This window comes from Empidonax traillii, unplaced genomic scaffold, assembly GCF_003031625.1.
Source record: "Empidonax traillii isolate 1590-97213 ecotype Southwest subspecies unplaced genomic scaffold, ASM303162v1 scaffold41:size1892772, whole genome shotgun sequence".
In the NCBI taxonomy this organism is placed as follows: Eukaryota; Metazoa; Chordata; class Aves; order Passeriformes; family Tyrannidae; genus Empidonax; species Empidonax traillii.
The window spans coordinates 957,911-979,902 of record NW_020955234.1 but is presented as its reverse complement, the minus strand read 5'-3'; the positions used below and the strand labels follow the sequence as shown (position 1 = coordinate 979,902).

At 42.6% G+C, this 21,992-nt stretch overlaps 1 protein-coding gene and 1 long non-coding RNA gene across 4 annotated transcripts in view; both read left to right on the top strand.

Annotated features, from left to right (window-relative positions):
- The window catches only part of MEIS1 (Meis homeobox 1), a 209,474-nt gene that overhangs the window by 127,327 nt on the left and 60,155 nt on the right, over nucleotides 1–21,992 (top strand). For all 3 annotated transcript variants that reach the window (XM_027878415.1, XM_027878414.1, XM_027878416.1), the window contains exon 7: nucleotides 462–573. In XM_027878415.1, the coding sequence (XP_027734216.1) occupies nucleotides 462–573 (112 nt within the window). The remainder of the gene's footprint in view (nucleotides 1–461; nucleotides 574–21,992) is intronic.
- On the top strand, nucleotides 3,850–21,056 carry LOC114054870. The gene is made up of 3 exons (XR_003570607.1): nucleotides 3,850–3,924; nucleotides 4,497–4,499; nucleotides 21,044–21,056. It is a non-coding gene; the product is annotated as an uncharacterized LOC114054870 (long non-coding RNA).

Here is a 21,992-nt window from a genome sequence, read left to right as displayed (position 1 = left end):
TGCCAGCAAAGTCTTTAAGCTCTTCCACGTTGGCCTCGTAGGAGGAATGGGAGGCCTATATAAATGGTGCTGCTCCCGACCACCACTCTCATTTTGCCTGTGTGGAGTTTGCAGGCTGTTGTGCCGGAGGGTTTGCGGATGCTAAAAATATAGTTGGAGCCCAGTGCCAGCGATTTGCTCTCTGGCTCTCCTCCTGCTCCCCCTGCCTGGCCAGGAATGTTTCTGTTTTCTGTGGTAATAAAGCTTGGGATTATTTAGATGGTAAACATATTCCAGAGTATATTATTTTTGCTGGGGAGCGGCAGTACGGCTGCCTGGAAAGAAGAAATAATTTGGGGGATGTATTCCCCAGCCTTTTCCTGCAGGTTTGGGCCTGGGTACCACTCTCACTGGAAGTGTGGGAACCTGGCGTTTCTCCCCCATCTCAGATTTTTAATTTGTTAATTTTTTTGGTCCCACAGCCCTCGTGGAACAGAGACCACGATGACACGGCATCGACGCGCTCTGGGGGAACTCCCGGACCCTCCAGCGGAGGACACACATCGCACAGCGGGGACAACAGCAGTGAGCAAGGTAGGAACAGAGCCCTCACGCTTTCTTAGCTGGCAAGATGTGCTCAAGGGACTGGTTACTCCCTTTCTGATGTTGAAATGTGCTCTGGTACCAGGGGTTTTGTGCTGAGAAAGGTCTATCTTCCTTTTTTTTTTTTTTTTTTTTTGACACTTTTTTTCTCCATCTCCTCCTAGTAAAGGGATTGGTATCTTTATTTCTTCGATCCTGCCAGCAGGCACACTTTAGAGCAACATATGTACCAAATTTGCAGTATGCTTAATAAAAATAAGAATTGAGAAGGGTTTGATTTTTTTTTTCTTTCATTCAAATGGGTTAAAAAATGAAATCTTCAAAACCAAATGTAATTAAGATTGTAGAAATGCACGCTAATGTTTCAAAGATGCCATCAAAACTTCACTGCATATAAAGAAGAGAGATGTTAGCTGGCCCATTTGACAAAATCCTGAGCAATGCTTTTATTTACATTTTTTACTCCTTTCCAATTTATTTGAATGCTAAAACATTCTGTTTGAGTGTCAGGCCAGAGCAGCTGATTTAGCAGGGCGAGTGTGGAATGAGCTTGGTGCAAGGGAAGTGGGACATATACAAATAATCAGTGCTGCCTCAGAAACACTGAAGTCTAAAAAACTGAATTTCTGGATTTTTTTTCCTGAGAAGCTGTTTGAATGCTTCATACTTTTTCTGAACAGACCAACTGCAGTGGATTTCGTGTTAATTTAATGCAATTAAAATTTAAAAAGGATCCTTAATCTGAATATAAAAGAGAGTGCTTTATTGAAGTTGACTCTGAACTCACAATAGGTATATACTTTTAAATCTGGTTTTATGATCATGTTTCATTCAAGTGCTGTTAGACAACAAAGGAATTGCGTTTCCAAAAAAAGGTTGAGCAGTACTGATTAGCATTGCAAAGTCTGCATTTAACAAGATTAGTTTTTAAACTAAACCAGTATATTTTAATTTTTTATATGCATGGACCTAACGTACATCTCTTTATAGAATTTTAAGTATTTGAGACTCGTTATTGTTTAAAGAAAAGTTGCTGACTTCATCGCAAGTACAGCCTAGTAAAAATGGGGCCTGGAATAGTAAACTGTTGCAGAGCTGAGGCAGAAACTGGTAACCTTCTGACCTCTGACTTTTACTGGAAAATGATATGCAACATAAATTCAGGGGGCCTTTTTTCTTTCAAGTATGTATATGTATATATTCTAGTGGTGCTGTTCACAAGGCTGTAGTTGAAGTGGTGTCAATGTATTCATTAGAGCCCCTTGGTTTCGGAGCAAACTTTAAATCCGTGGCGTTTTTTTAAGGGTGAAAAAGCTGCTGCAGAAAACAGGCTTTGAACTAAAACATGGTGTTTTGAGAGGGTTTTTGTACTCGGATAGGGCTGTTCCTTTTATTAGACGGATGTGCATGTGTTTATGTGGATATGTGCGTGGACTAAACAGCTGTGGGGAGGCTTGCCAGCATGCTCCTAGACTGCTTTGGAAATTGAGATACTCAGTTCCTGGTGTACTTTTAAAGGTTTTGTCAGGCTTAATTTTCTCCTAAATGTAACATTTTAGTAGTCTGGAGTGCCGGTCATATCTGATGTCTTATCATCGCCATCCCGTCAGCTCCTAGCAAGGTGCATGCTGTAAACTCAGTCAGGAAGGGTTTTGTAAAGTGAGTTTCCAGCCTGAGTGCTGCTAAATATCTGCAGAAGGACTTGTCAGTGATGCTTTATCCAGTTCTGGAACTTTTACCCAAATCCCAGTGGTTTATTGAGGCTGGAATTGCTACTAGTGCTTGATGTGTTTTGTGAAGAAGGCTCATTGCATTCAAACTTTAGAGAAGAGTAAGAAGAAAAAAGGGAGGGAATTTGCTAACTGGAACTCTCAGGTCAAATTTGGGAGAGGTGTTTTGGAAAGGAGACCTTGTCCAGAAGGTCTCTGTTACTAAGACTTGCCTTCAGGCCACTTGCCACCTGTGGAAATGGCATTGTTTTTGAGGAACAGGAATGTGGGAAGGGTAGCAGTGGTTTTGCTGAGCCTTGCTTTATGTCATGTTTATGTGAAATGCTCTGATGGTTGAGACTATAGGGGAATCTCATTTGTTTAAGTACACCATAGCTGTATGTACACCTTCTGTAAAAAAAGCCAACAAACAAAGCGTCACTTTTAGCCTTTCCCTCTGGGGAAGAAGTCAAAAAATACGACCCTGAAGGACCAAAATGGAAGAGACGAAAAAGATCGCAAATATCCTGCCTGTCCCCAACTGCCTTAAATTTGCAAATGCTGTGATTTGATGGCTTTTCTTCTGTGCCCTGATGTTAGGAGTGCAACACCGTGGTTAAACTCCTGTATTTACCTCTGCTGGGCGCTTTTCTTGGCAGCAGAAGGAGCCAGTGTGGCACTGCCACAGCGACCAGGTGCTGTGGAGGGGTGGCAGCGAAAGGCTGGGGACCCCAGCTTGTGCTTGAGAGCATAGGAGTTAACTCGAGATGCATGTGTTGCGTGACATATATTCAGTATATTATGGGCTTCCCTATTTTTAGGAGTTTGTAAAAGTTCCTTTTGGTTCCATCTGTCATGAGCACGTTTGCCATTTAAAAAAAAAAAAACAAAAAAAAAAACAAAAAAAAAAAAAGGCAAATCTGATCACCAGAAATAAAGCCCTCTAAAACTGTCTGGTCTTAGGTTGTTCTCACAGCCTACTTCCCTAGTTGGGATAGGTAAAAGCACCTTCTGGACCAGGTTTCCAACCTGGCTGTAAGTATCACAAGGGTGAACGTGTGAGCTTTGCGTTTTCAGAGAGGCACACAGGTTGGAAAGCTTAAGCCCTTTAGCAAGACTTTTCTCTCTTAGTCTTTAACCCAGACTATGTTAAGGTCTATTTCTGGACTTTTTGGTGATTTTTCTTCTTCACCGTGCTCATCACTACAAATCCTTACAAACTGTATTTTTAACCTATTTATGTCATGATACACAGCACACTTTGAATGATTGCCTTTGAAAGCAGGAGAGATGCTCTTTCCTGTAAACATTTTGAAGTCTTTTTTAACATGTAAATTTATTTACTTAGTAAATAGTAATGACTCCCAGCTGCTTCGATCTATTGCAGAAATCCATATTTAACTGCTAGGAAGCTGTTCTGGGGTCTCGTGCCACTGAACAGCAGGGTATGTTATTGCATAGCACGTTGATACAACCTCTTCTAAAGGCCTGGTATTGTGTCATCATAGGGGATAGTTATAGTACAGGAATGCAGAATAATATTATGAAAAAGTTTTCCCATTGCTCTGAACTTAACGGGAAGGGCCTTCGAAGGTCTGCCTCCAAATGGTGCAAAGAGATCTGACTTTATGCAGTGGAGAAATAACTTGCTAAATCCTATTAAAAGAGGAGAAGCAAATTCTTATGTACAGGCAGGTGAAGCTGAGTTCATGGCAGCACTATTTTATCCAATTGCATCTTCTAACTTGAAAAGATTCCTGTTTGGTGTATTGAGAAATCTATTTTGTCTGTTTTTCAAACAGTGACACCAGGAAAATGCTAACAAAGCCCTGGTACAGTCACTTTTAATCCAGAGCGTAGCTCTTTATTTCCCATGTTTAGCTCTCCTACATGACTTAAAAGAAAAAGCAAAATAATCCATCAGTGTCACCTATTTGTGCGTATTGTTTCTTTCCCATTTTCTTTTTTTTGTCCAGCCTCAACCTGGGCTCAAAACATTTTTTTAACCTCCAAATAATCGTTACTCCTTCAAGCCAGGAGTAGAAAGCAGCGATATTTCTTATAAAAATGTATCAATGGCTGCAATGTTGGGTTTGAGTTGTTGGTTTGTGGTTTTTTTGGGGGTTTTTTTGCAGGCTTTTGTAGGAGTTCGAGCAACCTATAGGCAAAAAGGCAATCGGGTTTATTATTGCTGGGAATCTCCAGGCGGTTGTTTGGAGGCTGCAAAGGCAGGCGGCAGAGCCGGGGAGAGAAGGGCCACATTATGTTCCAGATGACTGAGCAAGGATTTATATACCAGCTCTCCTTTTTTTTTTTTTTTTTTTTTTTTTTTTCCTCCCCTTTTTTTTTTTTTTTTTTTTTTTTTTTTTTTTAGCATGGGAGAAGAAAAGTAATAAGAGCGGGGAGGCATTTGAAGCGGTCAGATGGCTGATGACTAATGGGATAGGTGGGCAGGAGCCCGCGGATTGGGTGTCTTAATGAGCACATTTCGCACCGAGTTTGGGCTGCAGTTCCCCTTCACCTTTGGCCTTTATTGACCGAACTGACACTTCATTTTTCACATACTTCCAATTATGGCTGAGCTTAAGTGTTGCCCTGCCTCCTTTCTTTCTTGCCTATGGACGGCTTGAGAGTGGCTGAGGCCACGGAAGATATTTTAATTTGAAAAACTACCATAGCAAGGCAGGTTTAGGGTGTAACCTGAAACTGCTGTCACTTGGCAGTTTCTCCGATGAAAACAAAAGTTTTAATGTTTCTTGTTTAGCGCTTCTCCCCCTCCCCCCCCCTCCCCCCCGACCCCCACTCCTCCGTGGTGAGGTGGGCAATTGCTTTGGGAGCCAATGGGTTGGTGACGGGTGTTTTTCTGGGGATAAATCCTTTCTGGCAATACAGGTGTCATGGGTGGGAGTCACCCAAGTAAGGAAGCAATCCCAAGTAAAAAGAAATGTCGTGCTTGAACGATGGCTCCTTGCTCCCTCCTAGCACGGCATCTTCCCAAATGGCTTCATGTGGTGTGATGCCCTGCAATGTCCTTTGCCAGACCGTCTCCATAAGGAAAAGCAAAACATTATTGTGCTTGCACTTCTCAAGCCTTAGACCAGTTTGAGTTTGTTGTTTTGGTAATATTTAATGCATGAATGCAGAGTTGAGCATGGCCTGGCTGTGAAGCTTTGAGAACTGGCTGAAAATGATGGTGGGAGAGGCAGGTAGGATGAGGAGATGGACGAATCTTGCAGTCACCTCTTCTCTGTACAGGGAGAACCATGATATATCTCCCACTGCTCCAGCCTGTGTGCATTTCCACGTTGGCTTTTACATGCAGAATCCTTCCAGGGCGGAAATGTCTGTTTGCTTTTGCAGGGCTTAGGGGGTTTCAGAGCATGCGGTTTTCCTACCAAATGTGAATTCTGTCGGAAATAGTTGGAATAAGTTGCGCTCGCATGGGGTGGGTGGGTTTAAGAACAAAATAGCTGCTGTTAGACCTTCACTTCCCAGCAGCACCACTGGATTTTGCAGCGTAGTTTCCACTACCGGCTCTGTCACTTGAAGTTTGGGTGAGTAATGAGTGGACATGTCACCTGAGTGCCGGTGGTGATTGCTTTACATTTAAATACATGGGGACTATATCGACAATTATTTACATCCAAACAGTGGCCCCTAAACCACAGAAGTATTTATCTCAAAAAAAAAAAAAAAAAAAAAAAAAAAAGTATGAAGTATTACCTATTTTATTATGTAGCCCTCTGGCATAGTAATGGCATGGCATATTTTTACTATAATATGGTAATAAAAGAATATGTAAAAGGCAGACAAAGGTTCTGTCTTTTCACTAAGGTGACCCCTGTTACCAAGTAACTGCTTTACTTATGAGCTTATTAAAAACTCAAAAAAAAATGAGCTTTTCATACTTCACAGGCATTGATGTGAAAATGAGCTGTCCTGCGAGTAGTTTTCTTGATCATTTTTAGAACAATTGATTAGCCAAAGAGCCGCTGTCATTAGTTGACATTGACTGATAGCAATTTGTCACAAGCTCCGAAGGTCAGCCAGGCAGTGGAAGCTTCGGCTTGTCTTTGATTGACCTTTTCTGATGCCATTATCATGCGATCGGTTAGACTGGATGTGACCCTCGATTAGAAAAGACAGGGCATTAGTCAACAGGGGCTGCTCCCTGTGTTTTTTCTGGTGCTTTATGTATTGTGAATCCCGAATTAAGCGTAATAGGCTTGTTTGAAAACGGAGCAGTATCAGTTTTCTTGCTGAGGCTCTGCCATCCCCTTTTCTTTTCTTGCTTTTCCATCAAGCGGGCAGTGCTCAGTTTGCTTTAAATCAACGTGAGCACCTGTACCCTCTTCCTTTGATGTGAGATACGAGGTTCAAACCAGGCCCATATTTATCTGAAACTCTGCGTGTAGGTGTGTATTCTTCAGCAGCACCAGCATTAATTATTTTTATCTCCCCAGAATCATGTTTTATTTTTTAACAGTGATTGAATAGTTGAGGATTATGCTCATAACAACATGATGTCAATTTATCATTCTGCTCTAAAGCCGGGGGGCGTGAAACTGGTTTTTTCCTCCTTCTGGTTTAGGTTTTTGGTTGTTATTTTTTTTTTTTTTTTTTTTTTTTTGTCTCATCAGCCTGATTTGGCTGATAAAGTTAGATTTTGACCGCATTAAGTCTCTCTAGGCAGGGTTACACTTCCAGTATGGTAAAAGGGAGTGACTCCTCTCTTTTTAGTGGGTGTCTGTCGTGCTTTAAGCATTAATCTATTCCCAGTGTCAGTATTTACTTCAATTGCTTGCATTAGCTTAAATGTCTGTTATTAACAGGCATTTTTGTTTTGGCAAAGCTAACTTAAAATTCTTATAAATGTTGCTTGTTTTGCCTAAATCATGGGTAACATCATCGTAAATGAATTTTTTTTTTCCTTGTAAAAAAACCTTCCTTCCTCCCTCCCATTTGCCTTTCAGGGGAAACCTGAATTTCTCTGTCTAAGCACCAACTTGTTTTTCAGGTCAGCCCCCAGAGATAATAAGCAGTTCAAAACCAGCACAACCGTTTCAGCACGGTTTAATGCGACTTCCAGTCTTTGCTTAGGAAAAGCTTCCAGCTGGGAGGGGAGCAGAGAGGCAATCACGTCAGGAGGCAGATCCTTCAGGCTGAAGCTACTGCTGTCGCTGGCAAGAGCAGAAGGAGGGAAAAAAGACTTTGGAAACTGTTTACCTTTAAAGTGGCTGTGGAAATACAAATATTCCTGACTTCTCGGCCTATCTGTAATCAAGCAGCAAAAGCCATGTGCTGGAGTCCTTTTACCCCCCCCCCCCCCTTTTTTTTTTTCTATTTTCTTGGCAAGTTTTTCTAAACTTAGAAATGTCTAGCCCATTAAACATCTGTGTGGCTGCGCAAGCTGATGTATACATAGATGTGTATTTAAGAACATGATCCTGACCCTGGAATGAACATCCCATCAGTGGTGCAGGACTTTTGCAACCCCCAAAGTGTGTCTGCACAAAACCAGGTGTCTTACTGAGGTAAGACACAGGATCTTGGATATGCTGAGCAGGGAACAGTGGTGGAAAATGTCACGTTGCTAAATTGCATCTTGGGCTGTTACTGAAGGGCATCTTTCTTTCCTCCTCGGATGGGGTAGAGAGAGGTTTGGTTGTAAGAAGTAGTAGAAATAGGTTTAAGGTTTTTAGTGTCCAAGATGCCCCGTTTTAGCAATACCTAAGTCGTGTGTTTTCAGGATTGCTGATATGATTTAATTTAGAAACACAGTTACTTTATTCTGATGTGTGCTTTTCTGTCCTATACATCCTGTATGATTTTCACTTACATTGTGGTGGCTTAAAGCCAATGAGCTTCCCCTATGACCCATATTAAAGACCATTTTAATATTCCCATCCTAAGGGCACCAGCTCTATCCCCATTTACCTCCAAGGTCCTGGTGGTTTTAGCTGAGTCCTTTGCTATCTGCTGCAGGCAGAGTGAGACTTTAAGATGTATGTCATTGACCTCTTTAAACTGGAAGATAACAAACCAAAACTTGTGATCTTGAGATTTTCTTTTGAGAAACATTTTATCACAAGGAGTATAAACCGATAAACATGCCGTGTTTCTGGATTGGTGATGCAATAGGATGTGCCATTGGGCTGCTTGGCACAAAGCATTTTCCTATCTCTCTCATTAAATGCTGTGAGGGGAAAACAAAAACATGGCTAAGGTTGGAAGAGAAGTCTTTAAAATTAGTTGTGTATGGAGAAAATGGGTGCTTGTCCCATAACACAAGAAGTAAGGGTGGACGTTCATGGCACATGAGCTTTTCGGAGTGTTAGTAGGTTTAAAACAAACCAAAATGTTTTATGTGTTGGGTTAAACTTATTGCTACAGTGTGCTGAGGAGGTCAGCAGGGGACAAAAAGAGATTAGACCAATTCATGGAAAAATAGGTCCTTCTGTGGCTATTAAAAACCCTGGTCCAGATGCAACCACTGGCTCAGGAAGCTGCCCAAGTGCTGATTGTCAGAGCTGTGGCACAGCTGCATCTGTGTACCCCCCCTTTCTGCAGGGTTTTCCTAAACACCCATTATTGTTCATGGGAGACACTGACACCGGATCGAGTTACTTGGACACGTCTCCTCTAGTTTCTGTGTTAAAATAATTTTTTTATAATTCAATTCAGGAACTAAGATGCTGATTTTTTTTTTTTATTTCTCCTTTTTTGATGGCTATTGCTAATGCTTTTGTTGGGAAGAAAGTAGACATAAGCTTGTATTTTTTTGCCCTTATTACCCCAGTGGTGGGAATGGTTTGACGCTATTCATTCAAATTTGACAGGTGATTGCTTCTGTAAATGAATGCACTCAAATCATAATTGTTGCAACAGAATTGTTTGATTACCTGGCAGTAGCCTCTTTCCTCTGATAGCTTTTGGATCACCTGTTTGCTGAGAGCATTTGACAGTCCTCATGTTTATTACCCAATTGAATGTCAGTAGCAATTGCAGCTAAAGATAAACGAAAATGCAAGTACTTGTTGACCTTGACTTTTTTCCACAAGATATTGGACTTGATGGCTCTATTGCTGTTCAACTGATAAGAGTTATAAACAGTAGTTGAAGGAAAATGTTTTATTCCCAGAGGAAAATACCACACTGCTGTGGGAAATGGCATCTGACTAGCACTCTTTGCCAAATTTACTTGGTTCACCTTCATTTAGGCTGTGGGAAAATAAAATACAAATTTCCCCTTTTATGACTTTAATATCTCTGCAAACGTGAATTCCTGTGCTCTTTGTAAAGTTTTGTTGGCAGGCTGTGCCAATAACATACAGCGAGCACGAGACCTCGCCGTGTTTTATGATGTGCTATAATGAGGATTCTCAATTCTTCCTCATTTTCGGGCTGATTTGATAATTACAGGGAGGGAGCAGAGCTTTCTTCTCCTATTCCGTCGGAAGCTTAATTTGTCTATAACCAGCGAAGACTGGGGAATGTGTGTCTGCGGGTGCACGTTGCCGGAGTGGGGCTGTGCCGGTGGGAGCAGAGCCTGAGGATGCAGGCAAAGTGATTGCAGGAATAGGGGAATGGTACTTTCGTAGTAGGCTGTGTTTGCACCCTCTTTATAAAGCAAGGTCCCGCATGGGTTCCTTTGCAGGTTTTTGGGAGGAGGGGACCAATTTGGTGTCACCCCTCCCAGCTGCATTCGTGGAATGGAAGAAATGAGCACCTGCACCGGCAAATCTTCCTGCTGTAACCCCCCAAATATATATTTATTTCTAATCCTGCTCCAATATGAAACCTGAAAGGAAGACTTCAGTGGAAACGGGAGCAGGCAATAGGCTTTGAAATCTTCCAGGATGAAAGTCATTGTATAAACATAATACATAAAAAGCACAAAAGACAGTGGAATTATATTCTTTAAAATATAAGTCCTTCCTCTCTTGGCAACTGCTCTGATAAACTCTGTACAGTATTGTAGGAGCTTGTTAAAGCACCAAAATGCAGGATTAAGCAGTGCTGTAACAGTTAGCCGAGTCAGACTAGTAATCTTATTGCATTATATTTTTTTTAGGTAAGATTAAGCCGGCATTACATTATATGTTTGTGGGTGAGGGGCCATTCTTCAAGGGATTAATTAATAGGATCAACGCTGTAAGATGCTGACATAATTTTTTCTAAGCACATTGATGCACAAGGGATTTTTTGTTATGTTTCTTCCTTTTTTTTAAAAAAAAAAATTAATTTTAAGTTCATGAATGAGGTGGGGACTTTCTCTGAGCAATCAGGGCAGCCCCTTCAGCGGTGGCAGTGTCAGAGCCACCTATCACTGTATAATTCATTGGGGACTGCTTCTCATTGGCCTGGTGACCCACTGGTTGGTGCCATGTGAAATACCAGAGGGAGAGGTCTGATATCCCTTCTACCTGAGCTGGTGTGGGATTGTAGGGCTTTGTGACTAAGCAAATGTCTGATGTTGCTCTGGCAGGTCTTTTAATAAGGGTGCACTTGGTAAAAACCTTCCACCATACTGGCTTGGCTCTTTCTCCACGTTACCTCCTTGGTGTAGCCTTTGGTTTGACACACCTGAACTTTTGTTAGTCGAGCCTGGAAGGTGGGAAAAGATGTGGGAGAGCACGGCTGGGCCCGTGATGTGCAGTGGGAGCAGTGTCACATCAGGGCAGGCACTAATACCCTCGGGCCCTCTGCCACCCTGTCTCCCTCTGCAACTTGGGAACTTCCTCATTGCCAGGCGGTACCTCTGGCATCTAATGACCATGGATTATGCATAAAATTTATTTATATACTATAAATATTACTCCATCGTAAGTATTTGTTAATGTATTTTTTCTTCCTCTTGAGTGTTTAAAATCAAGCAGGGTTTGCAGTCAGTTTTTTGCGGTTGCCCTTTGCAGAAGTGTAACGTGGAAGTGTGGGAAAGAAGAAAGAGCATATAAGTAAATAATGCAGGCGGAACAGACTTTTCAAATACTTGGCCCTTGTTTTCCTGTGACTGATTCTGTTCCTCAGGAGAGAGACAGCCCTTGCAACCTGGATGCTGTGTATTGTCTCAAGGTTGTGAGTTCATCTTTTGCGGGAGGGCAGAGTCTTCTGCTGGGAGACACCACTTACGTCCTTGGAAGAGAGCTAATGGTGGTGGAAGTAAACTAACTGATTCTTAAAATCTTCCCCCAGTGCTCTGAATAGCAGTGTCACATGGATGCATGCTAAATATATTCTGGAGTCTGTAGCGTCCCAATGGACCCCGAAGAAGGCATATCTTAGCTCTCTCTGGTCGGCAAGTGAAGGTCATGGAAGCAAGGCTTGTAGGATGGAGAATCTTTTGTTGATCTCATTGCTGTGCCAAGGGGAGCTTCTCCCTTTCTCTCTCCCTGGCACAACACTGGGGGACAAACCCCACTGTGGAGTTCCCATTTGGGGCCCTGGATTATAGCACATGTGTTTCTGCATCAGCTGCCTTCCTAAAGCAGGGGAAAGAGGGAATGGGTTCAGCATTAACTGAACGGCTCAAAATAAAGTATCATCATTTAAAATGAAATTAAAGTTTCAGGGCACTGTAACATCAGAGTGTAGCAGCCTCTTGCTGAAGAGCGGGGAATAAGATGCAGGCAAATGCAGCAGGGGGGAAAAGAGACAACAAAGCGGAATTGAAACATGTTCATGCTGTACTCCTCCTCCCTTTACCACATAGTAAAGCATCTATTTATCCTCTCCTGTCCCCTCATCCTGCCTGTGGCAGTGAGGATGCCTCAGGAGAGGCTTTTGCACAGGATTCTGCCTGTTTTCTTTTCCTGGTTTCTGTCTGGACTAACCCATGAAAATTCTGCATGAGATCAGCTGTGTAAAAGCAAAACTAGTGGTGACATTAATTCAATATAACTGTTGGACAGACTTGGTGTAGTTTTGTGTTGTTGTCGTTCTGTGACGGGTTGTAGGAAAGCAGAGGGCTGTTCTGTCAGTTGGTGAGCAGGCTGAGCCACAAAATCTTTGAATGTCAGCGTATAAATATTTATAGTTTGTGTGTGTATTTGTTCCTATACGTTCTTGGATGCGACTACTTCCCACTATTACACATTTTTATTCTGTGAACCTGGCAAGAAAGGTGGTAAAACAACCACCCATGTGAAGTACAGGGCTTTTTTAGAACCTTTCAAATTTCCTTTACAAGGAGTATTGTGCTAAGTAAGTTCCTTGGTGTTACAGCTACAAGAAACAAATTAGGAAGCGGTGCTAACATTAGCGTCTCACCACATATTTAATCCAGCTAAAAAACCCCTGAGGTGGCCATAATTTACGAAGTTGAACAGCAGACTGGTGAGCAGAGAGGGCTGGCAGAGCCACCTCATCAGGAAACGCAGAGTTGGTGTCTTGCTTTAATTTAATCCAAATAATGTTGGTGACTTGATTGAATTAATCCCAACAAAGAAACCAACTAAAAGTCTGCAGGAGGAACATGTTTGTCTGAAAAGCAGAATATGCATATTATGCAATGTTACAGCATGGCTTTCCATACCTAATGTTTTAATATAAACTAGAATTGCTTTGTACAGAGGAATTGAAATTCCATGTGTTACCAATATACAAATTTTATTTACAGTTGCAGTTGGTGTAGGTGAAATGACAGTATTAAACTTAAAAATGCCTCTCAAGTTGATAAATGCCAACTGGATACTAAACACATTAATACTCTGTTAAAATTAGCAGTCAATTTAGTTGAATATTGGAGGTTAGCCAGGGATGGATCTGAAGTTGTATTAGGTATATCGTACTGGTCTGAATACATCATATGCTGTTGCAAAAGCATTGTGCTAATTTTAGCTTACAAAGAGGATGAAGATAAACTGCCTGCTGCTAGTTTGCCATATGCTATCCTGGTGATAATATTCAAGTCTAAAATATTCTGCAGAGAGTCTTATTGTTTCACTGAAAGAAAAGTGGAAAAGAGTTAAGCAAATTTCTGCTCCGTAAATATATGGAAAATAATGAAATAAAGCAAATCTCAAATGCTGGTAGATGAGATCTGTGAAATTTGTTTTGGTTTTATTGGCTTTCATGGGAGTCAACAATTTGTTTTAGTATATATTTGATCCAATTTTATCTATTTCTCGCATGTAAATCTTAAAATCAATCTAAATAAAAATTGATCTTTGTTCTGGTAGGCAAAAATATAGTCTGAGTTGCTCCTAACTAGTTAAGCCTCCCATCCTTCAAGTTTAGTGCAGGAATAAAGTCCCTGCTGAGCTGATTTTTTTCAGGAGCTTCTCCTTTTGCTTTGTTTATTTAAAAACTCAAAACATATTCCACTTTCCATATGGGGAGGATTTTGCTTCTGTAACTTCACTGAGGAGCATTTGCCTTCTCCATCTGGCCCCGTGGCCAGGAGAGGGGTGCATGGGGAGGGGGCTGCCCTGGACCCCCGGGGTTAGTAGGGCTGGGGGGAAGCTTTGCATTAGCAAGTGGTGAAAAGCTTGACCTTCGAGTGACCTGGGTCAAGCAAACCCCCCACTGAAGTGTCCCATTTGGACATGGATACCTGTGGGGTGAGGGAGGAGATAAAGGACGGGGGAGGAAGATAAACTAATCCCGTTGACTTGGGAACTCCTCAGATATTACAAGCGAGGGAACGTCAGGAATAATAAAAGAGCGGCAATATTTGCCTGCCCCCCGTATCTGTGTAATGTCATTTCCAAAGGGCTGAAGTAGATAATAGCAAATGCGCTTTCAAGTATCAGATCAATCTCTTGAAGTGATGGGGAAGACTGGATGCTCTGATCTGGCGGGTGCTGGAGAGTGTAATACAATCCTCGTTGCAGCAGAGAGAATTGTATAAATGGACAAAGATCTGCTGATTACATCTTTTGCTAAAGTGTTAAGTAAAAGATCTGGCTGTAAGAGATGGCGGGTCTACTATTGTCTGGTCTTCTGACTTGTTTTTATAGGGGTTTTCACAGGAACAAATACCAATTACCAAAATAAAAGCAGGCGGTGTGGCCGGTCCGTATCATGGTAGGACACATGCTCTTGAGTCAGCGTGGGCAGGAAGCTTGGCAGGTCTGTCCCCCACCATTGCCATTGCATCTTTATCTCTCTGCTTCATTGTTTGCCACTGAGTGCTTGAAATTCCAGTTTCCAAGTAAAAGCTTCCTGTTTCTTGCATTTACATTCAGTTTGGTAAGACATAAATTTAGCTATCTATCAAGGAGGGCTTTTCTTTTTTTCTTTTTTTTTTTTCTTTCTTTTCCTCAGTAAGACAAAATAGGAAGAAGAAATTAATTATGATTTGATGATAAGAAGTAGAATTTTGCATTTTCCCAGATTCTCAGTGGCAGGAAGCATGAGGTTGTATCCTCGTGATAAGGTGATGGATGGGAGCTAAATTCAGCCTTTCCATCCTGAGTAATTTTAGAAAGAGCCCTGAAGTCCAGATCTGGTTTAGAAACAGAGATGGGCACATTCTGCTTTCATTAGCCATAGTTTCCTCACAGTAGCCTCACTGCTTGTAAGTTTTTACTGCTCTGTGCAATATTCAAAGCTAATAGTGCTCATATTCTTGTAGTCTTCTCAATCCTGAATTTCCCTCCAGAGAGTTTCTCTTTCTCTCCATTGACTGTGAAGGGACTTAGGGAGGACTAATGGCCTTGCTCAGACACTTAGCTGGGCAGTCTGACTTAAACGCTTAGAGTAAGGAGGGACGAATCTGTTCTAAAACTTGTCATTCCTTTAGAAAGGGAATGTTTGCTCTGCGTTGAGAAGCAGAATAAAGTGGTTTGTACTGGTGAAGGTTAAAGGAGCGGGCTTGGGCATTGTATATGTAGGTGAGGCTGTGTCCTCTGCAGCTCCTGAGCACACTGGCCTGAGCATCTCATGACACTTCTTGTATTTGCAGACCCGTATGGGTAGTAAGTGTTCAAAAAGATTGGTATTTATAGAAAAGGACATATGCATAGGATATTTTAAAAAAATATTATTCGGGGCAGACATTGTCTGTATTCTCAGGCATAGCTGCCAGGAAGCCAGGTTTCCAGCTTTCCCTGCCATCAGGATGTTGCTTGCTTCATTAGCGCTCACGAGGTTTTGGTCGAAGGTTTTCGCAGGACTCTGGGAGCTGAGGACTTCAATAAAAAATTTGATGGATGAGACTTGTGAAACTTTGTAGCAATGCTTTGCTCAACTTCCAACTAAACGGTGTTGAGGTCTTGCGTGAGGTGAAAAGCTCCATGAGGGAAGCCTTGAAGCAAAACCTGTTGCTGAGTTGAGCTGGTAGGAATGGCCGTACTTAGCTTTGTTGTGCCGTTTGGGCATGAGGTCTTTTGGCAGCTGGCAGTGCAGCCATTGGGACTTCTCTCCACTCACCATCCTTATCTTCTTTTAAATGTAAAACCAGAGTTAAACTGATTTCTACTGCAAACTAGCAAGATGTACATTGGCCCACTGAAGCACACTAATACGCGTTCAAAAAGGCTCACTTGTCCACTTCGGTTTTGTCGTCGTATTTGTAGCAATCCTCACTAGCAGATGAGGTAGAGAGGTGAGGGGTTAATGATTTTTATGCAGAATATTGAACTCTTATTTCCATTTTGAAGTCCGCTTTGGATGCTGTCCTGAAAAATATAGCTGGATTGTGCCCTGTGACCCTCCTGTGCCCCAGAAACTTGAAACTCAAGGCTTGCTTCCTTGGGAGGCTGTGAGTACAAAGCCTAGGGATGGTGCTGGAGGTTTGCAGGCGTGGAGGGAGGGCGGGTTACTGGCAGCAGCAGTGTGGGCTTTCATTCAGCACCTTGTCAGCGTGCCTTATCTGGGATCTTGAGGGATGGCTCTCCAGGGTAAACCCAGGGAAGGGAGCTGAGTGAGGTGTTTCCAGGGATGTCCCGGCAGAGGCTTTCTCATGAGCTATTCTGCTTGCTCTGCAGGAGTCATAACCAGCCCAGATCCCTTCAGTGCCTCGGAATATTGGGCTTTCTGGCATGTTTGTTGAGTGCTTTGAGACTCTGTCCTCCTTATTTACAACTCGTGTCGTCTTTGAGTGGATGTGTGCAGCACCTGCTGTCTTGAGCCTATTCTTCCATGCTCTTGGATGAGGTTCATGTGCAACCTTAAATGTGCAAGAAGTCTTCTATGCTGGTGAAGGGTTAGCATAAGGGATAGTTTCCACATGGTCCTACTAGCAGTTGCCCTCTCCAGGTCAATATTCCCTTGTTCAGGTCACTGCTGAGATAATATTCATTGCAAATATGGTGCTTATGTCAAAGTCTTTTCCATAAAAACTGTTAAGTATAGATAAGAATGCTTTTTAGCTGAACTTTGAGTTTCACCCCAGGATTTTAAATGAAAATCTCTGTCTTCCCTTCTCATCTGCCTGGTCAGCCACAAATTGCAGGTGCAGCTGGTCAGGCAGTTAAAATGACAAAACTCAGAGTTGCTTTGCATAGAAATCAGCAGCACGATTAGCAATGGTTCAGAGGCTGGCATTGTTGGTGACTGTTCAGATGACTGGCAGGTATTTGTGAAAGCCTTTTCCAGTCTCAAGAGAGTCACCTGTTTTGGCATCAGTGAGTATCTGTTCAAAACTGTGATTGGAAAGAGTGCAGGTCTCTGACTAGAGACTTGCTTTTCTGCCTCTCAATATGGAGACAGTTGCATGCAGGTTCTAAGACATCAACTGCACAGCAAAAGTTGTGTATGGAGGAAGCAAGGAGTTCACAAACAGTTGGAAAATTATGTTTGCTCAACATGAAATGAGTTTATTAGAAGAGACTCATTCAGAGTGGAAACAGGAACTAGTATTTACTAGGATTTATTTGATTGTCTCAGGATAATTTGAATACAGGTTTGCAAGTTTTTTCTTTCTTTTTTTGATACACATCTAAGCATGTCTGTAAAATACACATATTACAAAATTGTCCTGACCTTCATCAAAATAGTCTGCTAATGTTTTGCTTGACTTTATCAAGTTGCAGCATGAAAGAACCACTCTGATTCACATTTTTAAGGGATGTTTTTGTGACCTCAAAAATTGATACTTCCTTCGCCAGTGCCAGAAAGCCCTTTCCGTGGTTTTAGTTCCCATTTCTTTGGCAATTAAGACTCAGGTGGCATCAGAATAACAACTGATTTTAAGAGCCACTTTAGCCACCTCCATCATGGGGAGGAAGCCTGCAGAGCTTCTGCAGAGCCTCGGAACTCTGCGGTGTGACCTCAAGTGACCAGACGCAAAAACCAGTGCACCTCTTGAACGGAAAGGTCTACATCATCCAAACTGTGCTGACTCTTGTCCAAGAACACACTGTTTACCTGTTCCTTCCAAATTGGTCAATTTTCCGCAAGGCCGAGATGTGAGGTTTGGGGGATTTTTTTTTTTTTTTTTTTTTGCTTATCTCCGTGCAACTTGGCTGATTTTTGTGGAGCTGCTCGTCACTTGCTTGTAGATGTATGTTGAGGATTGTGCTTTCTGTTTTGGTGATTGAAGCTGATCGTTCCCACTACTGACCTGTATATACCTCCTCCTTTGTGTCTGAAGGCATTTGTATGTTCGTCTGCAGATGTGCAGGCTGACCACTTCAATCAAAAGCAACAAATCTGAACAGTTAACTCCAAAATGCATCTTGCTGAAGGCAATGTCTGAAAACACATTGCCATGAGCATGAAGCAGCCAAGCTTCTGTCTGGCCCTTGAGATGTGTACCCAGACCTTAATGAAGGGTGGGGTTTTCCTTACCCCAATAAATAGATTTTATTTGGGAAGGTGAGAGGCAGAAACAGAGAATGTATTTGCCCAGTCTGAAATAAAAGGCTATTTATGCCTAATACATTGGCAGAATTATTCCAGAGTAATTCATCCATGAGAAAATATGATCCTTGTGTCACTGCCAAGGTCAGAGAGACCTATGGTGATCTGCAGAGTAAGTTCAGGTCACCCAAGTTAAATCTGCCCAGGGGCTGACTTAGCTCATGCACCACATTTTTTCCAAGATTAATAAGAGCAAACATCTTCTATAGATGAAGGCAGAGCTAAAACTGTGGTCAGCTCTCTCCTTTGAGCCAAGGTCTCCTGCTTTTCCGTTCTCCATTCCAGATTGCTCTTTCATTTCCTTTCCATTCTTCTCTTTCCCCGGCATTTACAGGATGCTCAGAAAAGTCTGTGTTTTCCTTTATGGGACAACCAATGCCCATAATACGTTCCCTGATATCTACAGGCACAGGAAGGACACGGGGACATTGCTGGTGTTTGACCTGCTGCAGCACTGTCTGTGTGTGTGTGGTGTGTCCCTGCACATCAGTTGAGAAGCACGTCTTGAAAGCTGAGGTGAAAAAAGGGGGGGGGGGGGTAACACAGCAGAAATATATTCCTTTTTAACCTCAAACGAAAGGGTACCATCTGAACAACAGGATATTTGGCAGCTTTGGAGGTGAAGCTGGTGATTTTGTAGGCGCTTGGAGGCTGCCTCAGGAGGAGGCAGACTGAGTGGTGATCTGGGCAGGGGAGAGTCTTCTTCCATCAGCAGTGGGTGGAAAGGGTGAGACCAGGTCCTCAGCCCATGCAACAAGGATGAGGTGGTTTCATCAGAAAAAGCAAAGTTTTTCTTCCAGGTAGTCTACACCTGTCACGGGGACGCTGATGTCTGTGGTTTCAGCCTACCAGAACCTGAGGTTTTCTTTAGCTTCCTTGGTTACTCATTCGTGTCATTTAAAGTACATCAAATTACTGAAAGCAGTCAGTTTTTGCTTTCTACACATTTCTACTGCTGTTGCTCTTAGAGATAATGGCAAATGCTGTAAATTGAAGAAGAGACACCAGAAATAATTTTGGCTTGAGTTTTGAAGGATGTGTGCATTTTGTTTATTTTTTTCTTAAGACGTTGGATGGCTTTTTTTCTGTGACCCAACTTTGCTGTTGGGTTTTGGTTAAACATTCTTATTGTGAAGGAATGGAGTCAAAGAGAAATGAGCTGGAAATGGCTGAGTTAACTCCTTCCCATCCTTCATCCCTCTTGCAGTTGGAACTTTGGTGCCACTAGATGTAATGAGATAAATAGTAATTAAATTTTGGACTGCACCAGAAGTTTGTCCCTTTCCTCCCATCATTTTGTCTGTTCAAAGTAGTTCTAGGTAGGCGATATCTAGGAATACGTAGTGATGGAAGATTAAAGAGGTAAAAATAAGGCACACATGCACTTGTGGGTGACACTCAGGGGAAGTTTTAAGTGTCCAGCATTGATCTGACTTTTCTTTCACCTTCATTGCCTGACTTGGATTCTGACATCTGTTTGTTCCTGGACGATTTGCATTTGGATTTGTTTGTTTGTTTGTTTTACTTTGGAAAAAACCCCACACCCAAAACTGTAAGTGCACTGTTAATCAAACATCAAAACACCAGAAACTGTGATAGGAAGCTGTAGGAAACCAAAAAATAGCAGTGGCATGAATACATTAAGCTGGAGCTGAAGGAGATGTGCTAAGTGAGTAGGACTGAAGTGTCAGGAAGGACTGTCACTGCCTGTGTGCCCCTAGACAGGGACCATCAAGATGCCTCAGCTTTGGTGCTGGGCCTGGTGGCCTGACCACAAGGAGCAGGGTCAAGACCACCTCCCCATCACTATTATTTCTCCAAAGGGCGTTTTAATCCCTCTTGAGTTTTCAGGCTCTGCTGTAGGGGCTGGGTTCACACCAGATGCCTGGATGTGGGCTGGGGTTGTACCTCGACTTGCCCCTCAGTGCTACCCCACCTCCCCATACCCAAAGGATATTAGCAGAAGTGGGAAAATTGGTTCCTCTTTTGGGGGGGAAAGTGTTTGTGGCAGAGGAAGAGTTAGTGGCCTGATCACCACAGTGGTCATGGCCTGATCCCACTCAGCCTGTAGAGCCAGGGAAGCTGGGCTGAGCAGAGGGCAGCAGGAGCTGTGTGAGTGGCAGTAGTGTGCCTGCTTGCATTGTTTTTTCCTAATGTGGTCTTTCTTAAGCGCCACCTCATCAGAGCAGATTTGCCTTTTGTGCTGGGAGAGGGACAGTCAAGTGGAAGAAAATTTTGTGTGAGCTTGGCTCTGTTAAATCTACTCCTTCTGGCTTCTGCTCCTCCTTCCTAAGGAGCAGCCTTCCACTCTTTTTACTAACACTCCAGAGTGACTGGCTTTTGCTGGAGGAACAAGAGCAGTGGATTTAGGGTGCAGGGCAGCAAGGAGCTGTGGGGAGAGCACAAGAAAAACATTAATTTTTTTTCTATGCCCTTCCCTGAAAATGTCTGACAGGGGGATGCATATGTTGTAATTCAGGGTTTTTTTCCTGAGCTGATTACATGCGTGGTGACATAAGGTTTTGTCTTTGGGTGGGGGGAAGGAGGCTGCTTCTAAGCACCCCAGACAGCACTAGGGCAGGATGAGGGGAGGAAATTCATGGGGCAGTCCAAATGCCATCCGTTCAGTTCATGACTGCAAATGTTTCTTATGTTTGCTTAGTAAAGAGGAGCGTAAGTGTTTTGGGTCCAACTCTTGCTTGTGTTCATATGTGTAAGATGATGGATGGTTTTCAGCAATGGTAGAGATGTTGTTACTGTCAAAAGAGGAAAGGCAGATGAGATGGGGGCATTTTATTTTTATCCCTTTTAGTTCTGCCTTTTTCAGTTGCAAAGTGACAGCTGAATGTGGGGAAATAGAGTATGTGATGCAGCCACAATGAAGTTCAGTGTTAGTTTTCTTTTAACTTTGTCTTATTTTTTATTGTCAAACGGACTGGAGACAGGGGAAATAAAGATGTCTTGACTCTGATGCTATGTTAAAATGGGTGAATGGGTTTGCATAGCCACAAGAACTTTTTCACTTGACACAAACCACGTGGCTAGTTCCATTTGGAAATATCTCATTTGGGTTGGGTAGGTCGTGAATCCTGACTTGCTTGAGCTGCAGCTAGACTAAGTCTCTCCCATTCATTATGGTTATATGACTCCTGTGACACTGGGGATCCAGCTGTGGAGAAGAGAATTTGGGGCAAACAGTGTCTGAACTATAGTTCCTACGTTGCACACTGGAGCTTGGGCCAGCACTGATTGCTCTTGAATTGACTCCCCCAAAAAAATGCTTTGGTTAGATTCAACAATCCCAAGTATTTTGGTTCGTCTTGCCCAGCAATTATTTTTTTAAAAACTTTTTTCAATAGAAGAAACCTAATTTTGAATAGTTTGGGCAGTGTCAAGGATCTGGCACGTATTTTCTGTGGTAAAACTTGAAATCTACGTCATCTTCTCCTCTGGAGCAGGCGTGTAGGTGGGGCCCAGGGCAATTTAGCTGTGTTTAGGGAAGGAAACCTTCTGAAACACTCCACATAAGAAACTGTTTCTACAGATAATGCGTCCCTTAGTTTATACGTAATATGCCTCTGATCTTTGCTTTGAGCCTCTTATAGCTGCTTGTGATCAGTCCAAGAGTCAAGTGTCTTAGAAGCTGGATAAACACAAAGATAGAGCCTGTTGTTAAGGAGCTATAGAGATTTACAGAAGTTGACCTTGTGGCCGTTTGGGGTATTAGTTGGGCATATTTCCCCCATGGCAGAGCGGTCCTGTGCTCCTGCTGCTTCTAGTGCTCCTGCTTCACGAGGGAGTAAGTCTCAGCCGCATGCCAGGGACTTTTCACGGAGAATGCAAATGGTGGGACCTTGAGCTGGGAGGTCCACCACTCCTGATGAGGTTGGAGAT